The 12471-nt window shown below is 43.6% G+C and overlaps 2 protein-coding genes across 3 annotated transcripts; both read right to left on the reverse strand.

Moving 5' to 3' along the window:
* Positions 1–817: 817 nt before the first annotated feature.
* Positions 818–3883, reverse strand: tnnc2.2 (troponin C2, fast skeletal type, tandem duplicate 2). Its single transcript, XM_047603600.1, has 6 exons — positions 3764–3883; positions 2888–2939; positions 2423–2566; positions 2041–2155; positions 1777–1913; positions 818–1434 (listed from the first exon to the last, which is right to left on the reverse strand). Exons 1-6 carry the CDS (start codon positions 3764–3766, stop codon positions 1403–1405), a joined length of 483 nt encoding a protein of 160 aa, XP_047459556.1. The 5' UTR covers positions 3767–3883; the 3' UTR covers positions 818–1402.
* A 1629-nt stretch (positions 3884–5512) lies between these two features.
* LOC125019074 (troponin C, skeletal muscle-like) lies at positions 5513–12135 on the reverse strand. 2 transcript variants are annotated; one of them, XM_047603591.1, is made up of 6 exons: positions 12021–12135; positions 11012–11066; positions 10754–10897; positions 9422–9536; positions 8087–8223; positions 5513–5595 (listed from the first exon to the last, which is right to left on the reverse strand). In XM_047603591.1, the coding sequence occupies exons 1-6, from the start codon at positions 12021–12023 to the stop codon at positions 5564–5566; spliced, it is 486 nt and encodes a 161-aa protein (XP_047459547.1). In that variant the 5' UTR covers positions 12024–12135; the 3' UTR covers positions 5513–5563. The 2 variants fall into 2 exon arrangements, with proteins under 2 accessions (XP_047459547.1, XP_047459538.1); XM_047603582.1 differs by lacking the exon at positions 12021–12135 and adding an exon at positions 11421–11503.
* Positions 12136–12471: the final 336 nt, after the last annotated feature.

Raw genomic sequence — 12471 nt, forward strand, 5'->3', positions numbered from 1 at the left:
TTAAGCTGCAGGAGACATAGTTTGTTTGCTGTGGACGGTCACGTACAGAGATGAAGCTTCTGCATAAAAATGTCCCAAAACATCAGTGGAGTTTTACATGTAAACCATTGTTTTCAGTATTTGGTGTGACCCCCATATGATGCAGTATCTGCAACCTAATATTTCTGGTAACTGCTGATCAGTCGTCTGCAGCAACTTGGAGAAAATTTAGCACGATCCTTAGTCCAGAAGAAAAGAGGTTCAGCTCCATGATTATTTGCTTATCCACTGTTAATAGTCTGTGGATTCATTTGTTTATGGTTGCAACAGACAGAACAAGACATTTGACGATATCTTAGACTTAGTTTATGGAGGCTTTTTTTTGTTTTTAACTGTTCTCATTTTAAACACAAGATGCATTAAATACAGTTAAAAGAGAAATCATCTTTGATTAAACGGCGATTTTTCATTATCTGGCAGAACATAAAGTTACATTTTAAAAATAATCTAATTTAGATAAATGATCATTAGAGGGGGTTGTTTTTTCCCCCCTTTGCTTTCCATTTAATTTCATTTCACAACCCAGTCCATTCTAAGCTGGTTTGCCAACTACCATAGAAGAAATAAATACACAAAATCATCATTTTTGAAAGCAAGGCCATTAATTAAAATGCAGTCGCAGCCAGGAATACTGGACAGGAGTGGCCACACATTGAGTAAAGGGAATTTTTTTGGCTCTCGACCAACACTTAAACTTAATTCACGAGTCTTAAATGTTCATCACGCAGTCTGGCGATAAAACAAAACTGGCTGCACTTCAAACAAAGTGGACAAAAAGAAGAAACAAATAGTTTTTATTGATATTCCTCAAAACAAAAAAAAATTACACTGACTATAAATATAATTAGACCAACTACCAGTGAGCATGTGTTACTTCATTTATTCTGTTCAAGCAAATTACTTCTTTGTACAGTGAAGTGGTTGAATGAATTGGTCTAAGCAGCAGGTGACAGGCTGCCCAATCTATCTAGACTATATCTAGACAAGAGCTTTACCAGCAGGGGTGAAGGGTCGGGTGGGTCACCAATGACATGTTAGGCTATGCAAACTGCAAACGGCATCGTGCACTGAATTTCCCGATTGGAGCCTTGCCGCCCTGTTACGGGCTGCAGCGCGGCATCCGCGGGCTGTCTGCAATCACAAGCGAGCTGGCGAAGATCGTAGCCCAGCCAGCGACCCCCACCGGGTGCCCTAGCTGTCTGTTGAGGATGTCTAAGGATGGAGAAGAGATGCATGAGGCCAAGTGGACAGGAAGGGGGAGTTTCAGTGGCGTGGAGGGGATGAGAAAGGGGGGGGTGGTTGAGATGTACTGAGAAGGAGGGTTCACAGGATGGTGGAGGAATGTCCATGAGTCTTTCATGTTTTACTGCACATTCTCCATCATCTTGAGGAATTCTGGAAAAAAAAGGAAGGACATCGGAGAGCGGTGTTAAATTGTTGTTTTATCAGCTGCAAAGTAAATTACCCCAAAAATCTGTGCAGCATCAACGAAAAGCACTGTTTTCTATAAATAATCGGCTTTGTTAAAAGTCCATTTGATTCTAATGTGTGAAAAAGAGGATGAAACTGTCAAATTGAAATTTGCAAAAAAAACAAAGTTTAGGGAACTAAAACTCTGAGAACTTTTGAGTTACTGAATTTTACCATATTGCTCCAAATTCTTTATTGGGTATCGTTAATTGAGATAAATAATTGACCCAAAACATTTAACAATCCCCCTTATTATTGTGCATGTACCGTCAAAGTCCAGCATGCCGTCGGCGTTCTTGTCTCCGTCCTTCAGCAGCTCATCAATCTCATCCTCTGAGATGGACTCGCCGGTGCTGCGGATGATGAGGGCGAACTCCTCTCTGTCGATGTAGCCGTCGCCGTTCCTGTAGAGAAGACGTAGGTATTTTTAAAAAAACAAACAAACAAACAACACGTTACGATTGTTAAATATGTAAACAGAATATCGCCGTCAGCGTGGGCCTCGACATTAACCACGTCGCGTCAACGTACTTGTCGAACACACGGAAGCATTCCGCCAACTCTTCCTCGCTCTTGCCGGCCTGGTCCTCCTTTAGCAGCCTCACCATCATGACCAAGAACTCCTCGAAGTCGATGGTACCGCTACCTGAGGGTTAACGAGGATCCACATAATTGATTGTAGGTGGATGGTGTCTTTGCGCACAGATTTACGCACGTCTTACCCACGCCACCTCATGTGTACGGTAGAATGGCCTGACAATTAAAAGTTAAATCATCTTTCTTTGTGTCGTGTCATTTGTCAAAACTCGTTTCCTAACAGATGACACGCTCATCATTCCAATTAAGTGCCTGTGTCTAGAAACTGCGTGTGCGTAAAGTGAGTGCGTAAAACACGCTGTTTCCCGTAGCTCACCGTCCTCATCGACCTCCTCGATGATCTCATCCAACTCCTCTCTTGTCGGGTTCTGGCCCAGCATCCTCATCACGGTACCCAACTCCTTGGTGCTGATATCACCGCCACCGTCGGTGTCGAACATGTCGAAGGCGGCTTTGAACTCTGCGGAGACGAAGGTGGAGAGGAACTGCCCTTACTGGTCTGAACTATACAGGCCTAGTGTGGGGTCTAATCACTGCACTTATGTATGAAAGTAAGTCTTTCTCAATAGACTGAAATGGTTCGCAATTATGACCACCACTTTGGACTTTTAATGTGAGCTCACGCTGTGAGAGAAGTGTGAAACAGCCCTCATGGCAAATCATAGGTTTTTCTTTAAATAGTATCCAATTAGGCCTTTTCATTTTTCATCAGCAATGTGGTTCATTAGTGAAAGAAATGACTTCTGACAGTGATACCTAACCAAGGAGTCACCTTACTCACCAGCCAGCATTTCCTCGCTCAGATAGGAGCGGGCCTCTTGTTGCGCGTCAGTCTGGAAGAAAACAGGGGCCACTGTGTTACTAATCAGCACTAATCATCGAGGCTCCAGAGTTTATTACAATTAAACTCGCTAAATCAAAGCCAGACCCAAACCAAACTGTCTGTTTCCTAGGCCTCCTGACAGCCCTCATTATTATCAGCATCTTCAAATGCAAATTGTAAAGCTCCCTGAGAGCAAATGCTTTTACCCACTGTACAGAGGATAAATGAAATATATATATTATTTAAAATATATATATATAGGATAACAACTAATAACATGCTTTCATAAACCCCAGGAAACAATGGCCGCATCTCAAGAGGATTCTGAAGCATGGTGAAAATGAGTCCGGCTATTTCAGGCTCAACACATTATCCTCTCTGTATATGGCCTGCAGACATCCAATCCCCCGGAATCTGTCGCCTAAGCAGAATCTGCACCTTCCCAGCTGACACCCATCCTGCTCCCACCCCCCCGGACACCCAGTGCTACCTTTTTTTATAAGGATCCGAAGTATTTGCAATAGATGAATGACCTACATATCAATTAATGGAAGAATTCAATTAAACTCTAAAAACCGAAATTTGTTTTAAATGCTGCCATTAGAAAATAATAATAAAAAATAGCTTTTGTGAAGGATGAATATCTAAACGTCCCGAGCAGAAGAAACAGAACACGTTCCTGAGCAGCTCAACAAAAAGATTTTTACCCTTCACACATTTCTTTTTATTATTAATTGATCATTAACACAAGCTCTTAATCTGGGTTTAGCAACGACCGACTGGTTTAACTTGGAATAGTTTAATTGGGTCATTTGCACAACTGCCTGGTCTTACCATGTTTGTGGATTAGCCTTTCCCCCCCAAATATCCAAGGAAAAAAAGACAAGCCAAAAGGAGTGGTCAATCCGTGTGCACCTCAACAGAGAGACTAGACGTCAAGTGAGGGTTCAGACACACTTTAAACTGCACAGCCAGGTCCCGCCCCCCGCCTCTCACAGGCCTCCAGATTTAGTATCCTGAACTTTTAGGGTTCTGGGGCCAGGGCAAGCCAATCACACTTTGCAGAGCAATGCTCTAGTTTCTGGAAGTTACAGGGTTAAGAGCTGTAAAAGAAGCAAAGCGAGAGGTTTTTTAGCACTTTTGCGATTTAAGGGGGAAAAGAAGAAGAAGTGTGAGGAGGTGCCAGAAGAGCGGGAGGCAGATATTTCACTGTCTGCCAAAGGATTTGTTAAATCTCAGATTATCGGGACTTTAAAGTCTCGTGTCAGGGAAGCAAAACACAATTTAAATATGTAGTTGATGCAGTGACACGCTTTGTAGAAGTGACCCCGTAACAGCTTTCAGGTGGTGACGTCCCAAAATAACTCAAATATAAAAAATAAAAAAATCCAGCTCAGATCCGTCCACACAACCGATTTCTATTGGGCCTTGTCAACATAAGACAGTGAACAAGAAGGGGGGAGCCAAATATTCCTAAGCGGGTTTTGTGATGATGGTGTTTCAATCTGGGTGTGAAACTCAAAACTAGGAGAAATATGCCACCCTACACCCCCCCCACCCTCCCTCCTCCCTCCTCCCTCCTCCCTCCTAAACCATGCCCTGAATAGCAGGCAGATTTCAGACCGGAGGGGGACGCGATTCCAGCGCATCCTGGTGCCCCGTCGCCCCGGTGAGCTCGACCTGCTGCTCCTTATAAGGCAGGCGGTTCCTGCAGGGAGGGGGTCCGGGCATGAGGGGTGGACACTGAGGGGAGAGGAGGGAGGGATGTCGCTTTTTAAGGGGCGGCGGGGGGCCTGCGAGCTATATACCCGGAGGGAGACCTGCGCTTTCCAAAGGGAAGGAGCGGTTGACTCGTCCGATCAGTGGCTTCGGCTCTCGAGGGCGATTTCTTTGCTGGGGGGAGAGACTTGCTTCGGGAAGATCAATAAGCGGCCGATACAGATACAGGTTTAGGAATCGGAAGAGATGAATTTGAACCTGATAGTTTCTTCATGAATGAGACGGGGAGTCGGTCTGACCTATGTGAGGCCGGGGAGGCTGGGGTTGACATTGTTACTACGGGTGTAGTGTTCATGCAAAGCGACGTAGCAAGCAACAGAGACAGGTGATCTAAAAGTCACAGAAAGGTCTCTGAAAGACCAGCGAAACAAGCGAAACATGCAAAAAAAAAACACGAAGACAAAACACGTCAGGCACGCGTTTCAGAATAACTGCTGGAGATCAAATAATGAGTGGAGGAAGAAGGTTTATTTAGAAAGCACAGATAAGGCTGGAGTTTCAGTTTTGAGCAGGAGGAAGGGGCGGGGGAGGTCAAAGCTAGGAGGTGTAGCATTTCTGGAGAAACAGCAGCTGCCACGGGGACAGCTGAGTGGCCAGGAGAAAGAGCCTTCGTCTTAAAAGGTTTGAATGGATATTTATAGACAGCCTCTTGCAAGCCCCCCCGGGTTTTATAATGCGAGGAGGGGGAACGGGGGTGACGGGGTGAGAGTCGAGGTGTTCCGTTTCTATCCATTTTGACGTCTCGAAGAAGCGCGCTCCGAGCGGATTTCCGTCGCTCGCTCGCTTGCGCGCTCAGTTTTTTTATTTCCTCTCTCTGGGGGAAGGATCACCCGCTGAACGTAGAGCCGCATGTCGTTACTGGACGTTCTCCATCATCTTCAGAAACTCTGTAGCAAAAAGAAAAAAAGAAAAAGAAAAGAGGTCAATTATGTTGATCAGCTCCACCGACCACGGACTAATGAACACATTAGTCAGTTCAGGCTCCGGCCGCAGCGTGCAGATAAAGTAGGAAACTAATTACAGGGAATATGAGATTGGATATTCTGATCAGACTTTTAATCCTGTCACTCCACGTCTCCTTGATTCTACGGTAATAACCAGAAAGAGAAAAATAGACTTGTGTCTTAAAATAAGGACCTCGTGGCTCAGTGTAACGAGCGTCACATGGATCCTCATATGGAAATTATCAGGTTAATAAAAAAAAAGACAAATAATTGTTCTACATTTTGACAAAAACCACAGGTTAGTTGTCTCCCTTCCACGTGGCCCTCACTACTTCTAAGTCAGTTAACAAATATTTCATTTGCAGTGACTTTGGTGAAGGCATATGAAATATGCTCATCTGCATTCACCACTAGTTAGTAGGTCTACACCGATCAGGCACAACATTATGACCACCTTCCTAGCCAAGAAAAAGGTGCAGTGTTGGTTGACAGTCCCCGTTTTGGATGAGCTGTCCCCCGGATACAGCTGTCCCTGAAAATGTCCCCAATTTTAGCTTTTTATGGACAAGAAAACAAAATGTTATTACGGTAGCCGGTCGCTCTGCTATTGATATTACAGACATAGCACTTTAAATATGTTTAAATATGTCAAATTAAATTGAACCGTTTAATTATTAATATTTCTGAGCTGTCAATGTCCCCAGGGGCCATGCAAACCTGTTTTTATCACTAGTGTGGGATTATTCTACAATATTTACTCATCATTACAGTAAAATATTCCATCCTTAGTCAATCTACTGCATTAATTCCTCTCTCACCCAGAAAATGTTGTGAACCCAGGCTGATCGGTGCATATCACATGTATATGTGACCATAAGTACAGTACCACCGGCTGAAAAAGCATCGACTTCTCTCGAGGTTTGTTTGAGGGCATCACTAGCTTGACTGATAAATCCAAGGTCTCAAGGCTCTGGTGCAAACAACAAATGGGTGACGTGACTGATGGCTAAGAGCTGGAGCTAACAACTGGTGAGATTAGCTTAGCATCGAGGTGTTAGATAGAAACTATGGGGAAAGGTTAACCGTTTCTTTGAGACAGGACCAGAACCAGCCTAGTCTGTAGAGAACCACCACAAGAAATATTATGGAAGTCCTAAGCAGCCACACGTTCATCCTTAAAGCTCACCTCGCAGTAGGCCTATTGCCAGGGGGGTCGCAAAATCTTTGGTTGATTAGACATTTTTTATATTTTTTAATTTTTGCCCCACAAATTTACATTTCTTTCAATACACATTAACAAAAATCCAACGTATTTCAGTATGTTAGTGTTTAAAGTTAAAAGTGTCAAGAAAATTATTTCATATATATGTGTGTATAAATTGACAAACTGACAGTTTTAACTTTAAACGTAGCTAAATGTTTTGTCATTAAAGGAACCAGACAGAGTGTAATATGCAGCGTTGTGATTGGCACAGTAGCGATAGGGGCAGGGCCTCCTGTGTACAGAAGGCTTAGATTGAAATAATAAACTGCTACTGAATGCAAAATTATAATAATAATGTATATTTATAAATAGCACTAAGCAGAGTTTATTATAGAACATATATAGTAGGTAGGGGGTCTCTACTTAGCCTGGTCCTTGGCCTGAAAAACGTTGAAGACCTATGAATTAGACTATTGTTGTTGTTATTAGTATTATTAGTAGTATTATTGGGCTTAAGCTCATCCGTCAGTCAGCTTGGTAGGTCATGTAAGACATATGACTCTCTTGAAATCAAGAGCTCGAGAAAACAAAATAAAATAATATAACAAAACTAATTTAATACTAGAATAAGTACTGGTACTTACCAATATAAAATACATTCAGAACACACTCACATTCACATCTACTCCACCGTAACATGTCAACAGTCAAAAGAACGTGCACGCGTCTCTGATTTAATCTCGTGTCCTGCTTCATCCACATGGTGTGAAGTCTTTCCAGACGACACCTAGAAGCCTCTGGCTGATAATGGCTCATTAGAGTAACATTTATAGAGAAGCAAAACAGGAGCTTAACAGTATCTGGATGTTACAGACTCATGCACGATGGGCTACACCCACTTATGGACCGCCGGTCCATTAGAAGTGAAGGAGCTACTTGGATGAAGCAATGATGACCTGAATGACTGAGAACCTTCACAGACACATGGATGAAATGTTCGCTTTTGCAGCTTTTGACTGTGTCGGTTCATTTCTTGACTCGTCATTGTTGCTTTATGAAGTGCAAACTAAATTTACATCCTTCACATCTGCCTTCAACACTAAGAACTTTCTTGGTGGATATGGAAGTTTACTTACTTTTATACTCCACTAACAATAAAACAAAACTCTGAGGTAGATACGGGCGTTAGTAGGAGTGAAGAACGTCTTTCTTTACGTTGCTCAGTCTTACCATCAAAATCGATCTTTCCATCTTTGTTTGTGTCGGCTTCTCCGAACATCTCGTCAATATCTTCCTCTGCCACCGATTCTCCAGTTTGATGGAGGATGTCTCCAAATTCCTCCCGGTCGACGAAACCATCTGCATTTCTGACAAAATAAAAAGCAAAACAACACAACTTTATTAAATGCAGAACCACACACACACACATGCTCTAGCTGTTCATTATAAAGTCTGCTTTACTTTAAAGTTCAGGGCAGTTTTGATCAATACTGCTTTGTACCGACTGTGACCTGCTGTCAATCTAACAGGATTACAAGTTTGATTCCAAAAGTGGAAACAAATGTGTAGTTATTGGTAGCTTTTTTATTAACTATACACACACTCACCAGCCACTTTATTAGGTACACCTTGTTAGTAAAAGGTTGGATCCTCTTTTACATTCAGAACTGCCTTAATTAATTTCAGTACAGTGTTGGAAACATTCCTCAGAGGTTTTGGTCCATGTTGACATAATAGCATCACACAGTTGCTGCAGATGTCGTCAGTACCGTTCTCCTGGAAACCTCCAAACCCAGATCAGTCCATCAGATTCTCAGATGGAGAAGTGTGATTCATCCCTCCAGAAAACAGGTCTCCGCTGCTCTAGAGTCCAGTGCTGTTGCTTTACACCACTGCATCCAACATTTGTTGATATCTGGCTTGGATGAAGCTGCTCGTCCATGAAGCTCTCTACGCTCTGTTCTTGATCTAATGTGAAGGCCACATTAAGTCTGGAGGTCGGTAGCCATTGACTCTGCAGGAAGTTGGTGACCTCTGTCCACTATGCGCCTCAGCATCCACTGACCTCACTCTGTCATTTCACGTGGCCTGACACTTCGTTATAAAACCATTGACAGTTGACTGTGGAATATTATGTAGTGAGAAAACTTCAGAACTGGACTTGTTGCACAGGTGCACACGCTGGAATTCACATTCTCATTCTTGCACAGATGTTTGTAGAAGTTCTTTATTTTCTACACCTGTGGCTGTGGACGTGATTACAACGCCTGGATTCAAGTATGTGGATGGATGAGTGAATATAGTAAAATGAGTCTGTTGATATTTTGAGCCATTTTTATAGAGAAATGGCAAAAATTACAAACTGCACTGCAATATAATTTTAAGAAAGACTATTGTTTTTAGTTTTTAATAAAAGTGGGATTCAGCTTTTCCTGCCTCTTGAAGACAAAGGTCAGTTTCACTTCAGGGTTTTTTTTCGAACCACATTCTTACAGTCAAAGGATTTAATGTAGTGACATGTTGTGTTCATATTCAAGTTTGTGTGTGTGGTATTGAGTGTCGTACTTGTCAAAAATACGGAAGCATTCTGAAAGCTCTTCTTCGCTCTTTCCAGCCTGATCCTCCTTTAACTGTTGCACCATCATGACCAAGAACTCCTCGAAGTCAATGGTCCCGCTGCCTGCGGAGAAAAACAGGTCGATAAATGAGAGCTGTGCCATAAAAAAGATAAATAAAATTAATTTAAACTACAGCTTTTTGGGATGATGAGTATTTCTTTTTCTTTTCCTATCCTGTCTTCTTTCTGATTTTCCTCAGTGCATCAATCGGTCTAAGGGACCAGAAATAGTTTTTACACATTAAAGTCAGTCGACTCATCAGAATCGATCGTGAACACGGCTGCGTAATCCCATCAGGAGCTTTTTTTTGAAGCCTGAAAATGTCACCAGGATTGTTTCTGGTTTACTTCTGAATGTCGAAAAGACAAAGGTGATCATCGTCAGGTTAAACCGACACAGCCGTCGAATCCGTGAAAAGCACCGAGTTCCTGAAAGTGCAGATGACTGACGGTCTGACCCGGTCCCTCAGGATGAGGAGAGCACCTCCCCCTAAAAATATGTTTCTGACACTGGAGCCTGAAAGCTGGTTTGTCCACGTGTAACACAACCATTACAAGGACTTATACCTCAGTTTCTTATACCTATTTTTGCACATAAAATACTCACACTACTACTACCACTGTCCTTCATGTACTCGGTTGCACAGTTGATTTCATATACTGTGTTTTATCGGATTTGAACCCAGAGGCATCGGCACTAACCATCACCACCCTGTATTTCTATTTCATTTTCTTATTTTATATCTCATCTCATCTTCTACTACCACTTAATCCTTACTAGGGTCCCGGGGGGTTGCTGGAACCTATCCCAGCTGTCATTGGGCGAGAGGCGGGGTCCACCCTGGACAGGTCTCCGGCCTATCGCAGGGCTAACGCTGAGACATACAACCATTCACACTCACACCTAGGGTCAATTTAGAGTCACCAATCAGCCTAACGAGCATGTCCCTGGAGGTGGGAGGAACCCGGAGTACCTGGAGAAAACCCACGCAGACACAGGGAGAACATGCAAACTCCACCAAGAAAGACCTGAACTGGACTCGAACCCCGACCTTCTCGCCGGGAGCTTATTTTATATCTTATCAGGTTATTTTAAGGTGAGAGAAACAGCTTTCATATCTTCAAAATACAATTACTGATGATAAAAATCCTTAAATGTCCACAGGTTTTCCTTCAGATATCTGTAGATAATTATTTCATTTATTTATTTGCTTCTGTGTACAGCTGCTGTTGAGAGTCAGCATAACGGAATTTAATTCCAGCGTCCACTGCGGTCTCACCGTCCTCATCGACTTCCTCAATGATGGCGTCCAACTCCTCCCTCGACGGGTTCTGGCCCAGCATCCTCATCACGGTGCCCAGCTCCTTGGTGCTGATGTCACCGCCGCCGTCCGTGTCGAACATGTCGAAGGCGGCCTTGAACTCTGAGAGGGTGGGAGGGGGGGGCATAGCATAGTTTAAATTCACTTTGGAGGCGATGCAAAACAGAGCTAAACACACGTGGACAAAGGAAATGAAACTGACAGAAGAAGACGTACCTGAAATCATCTCCTCCGTCAGGAAGGAGCGTGCATCGCTTTGGGCATCGGTGGGCTTTAAGAGAGCGGAGAAGGCGAAAGGAAAAATTAAAATGAGACATCGTCAAATGCGGATTTCATTGTGACATTTCATTCTATCGCCGAGGCAGTCCAGAAGAAAGGTTTATGACAGCATGATAACAGGCTTCTCACGGCAGGCAACATCAATCACAGCTGAGCTACGTTGAAAGCTTTTACAGCGCTACACTTGTGTCTTTTTCTTTCTGTCAGGTGACTATCTTTCAACCGACTGGAGTTTTATAAAGGAACTGGTTGTAATCTCATCTGGTGATCCCATCTGAAGCGTCCATAAACCTGCTCCCCAGTTTTCTCTAAAATACTACGGCTTTTAGCACTACTTTTCCCCCACCTCCATCCTAGGTCCCTCGGCAACCTCCATAATATCGTATCACGCAAATCCACCGGTTCACTTTAGGGCTATTTTTATAGGCGAGACCCGGGAGAGGATTTGAGAGGGATTTTTTCTCAAGGTGAGTATTCCAAGTTAGGACATTGGGGAAAGGCTGCGTGTCCTCTCACTTTACTCAGCTGTTTGCTTTCTATCTTTAGTATCGCTGTGTCAAATCTAAATATCAAACATGTTGAGTTTAGTTACAAAGAGGTGGAACGTAAAAGCAGCCTGAAAAAGCGACGGCGGCGAGGAGGACGCGTCGACGGCGGCGTCAGTCAGAGAAGCCGCGTCTCTTGGTCTGCGGGCGGGCGTCGTAAACAGCTGAAACGTTTGCAAATGATCTCCCGTGAATTTGAGGGAATCCAAACTTGCGTGGGAATCCAGTGGTGCTGCAGATCAGATCCCGCCTGCTCGGCTGTTTTCAGATAATTATAAGTCCTCCTCTGTCATCTGGCTTACATCCTCATCAGCTGAAAACCAAATCCTCGGAGGTCCCATAAAACTAAACCGCCTCCTCTTTGTCGCCCTTTACCTCCTCTTTGGTTTTCGGTTTCTTACCATGGTGGCGACGGGTCACGCTGGACGACCAACACAAACAAAAGTCTTCCTTCTACACTCCTCAGGTGCAGCTGCGCCTCTACTCTACCCCATAAGTACCCTCTCCCCGGGCTACCATTTTACGAAAATTGATCAGGATTGGGCAACAGACCCACTCCTCAAACAAGAGCCGTCCAATCAAATCAAACTCACAATCTCCTGACGGACATCCCCTTGTGTTGCGGCACTGTCCAATCCCCCATATTTAGATAACAGACAAGCTCAATGACATTTATCAAAAAAAGAAAAAAGAAAACACTGCACAGGCATCAGGCAGCTGGAAGTTATTTTGGCCGGGGATCAACTGGGCACCTCAGTGTGGATGGACACTTGATTTCACATACTGAGCAACAACCAGAGTGCACACACACACACACACACACACACAAACACACACAGATTAACACCTCCC

The sequence above is a fragment of the Mugil cephalus genome, chromosome 1, assembly GCF_022458985.1.
Source record: "Mugil cephalus isolate CIBA_MC_2020 chromosome 1, CIBA_Mcephalus_1.1, whole genome shotgun sequence".
Lineage (NCBI taxonomy): Eukaryota > Metazoa > Chordata > Actinopteri > Mugiliformes > Mugilidae > Mugil > Mugil cephalus.

Coding starts and splice junctions, on each gene's coding strand:
- LOC125019074 (XM_047603582.1), bottom strand. CDS start 11,450: ATGGAGGTTGCCGAGGGACCTAGGATGGAG. Junction 10,898..11,011: donor GACGGAGGAGATGATTTCAG/GTACGTCTTCTT, acceptor CCACCCTCTCAG/AGTTCAAGGCCGCCTTCGAC. Junction 5,596..8,086: donor TGGAAAGATCGATTTTGATG/GTAAGACTGAGC, acceptor TTTTTGCTACAG/AGTTTCTGAAGATGATGGAG.
- tnnc2.2 (XM_047603600.1), bottom strand. Junction 2,567..2,887: donor GAGCGAGGAAATGCTGGCTG/GTGAGTAAGGTG, acceptor TCGTCTCCGCAG/AGTTCAAAGCCGCCTTCGAC. Junction 1,914..2,040: donor TGCTTCCGTGTGTTCGACAA/GTACGTTGACGC, acceptor TCTTCTCTACAG/GAACGGCGACGGCTACATCG.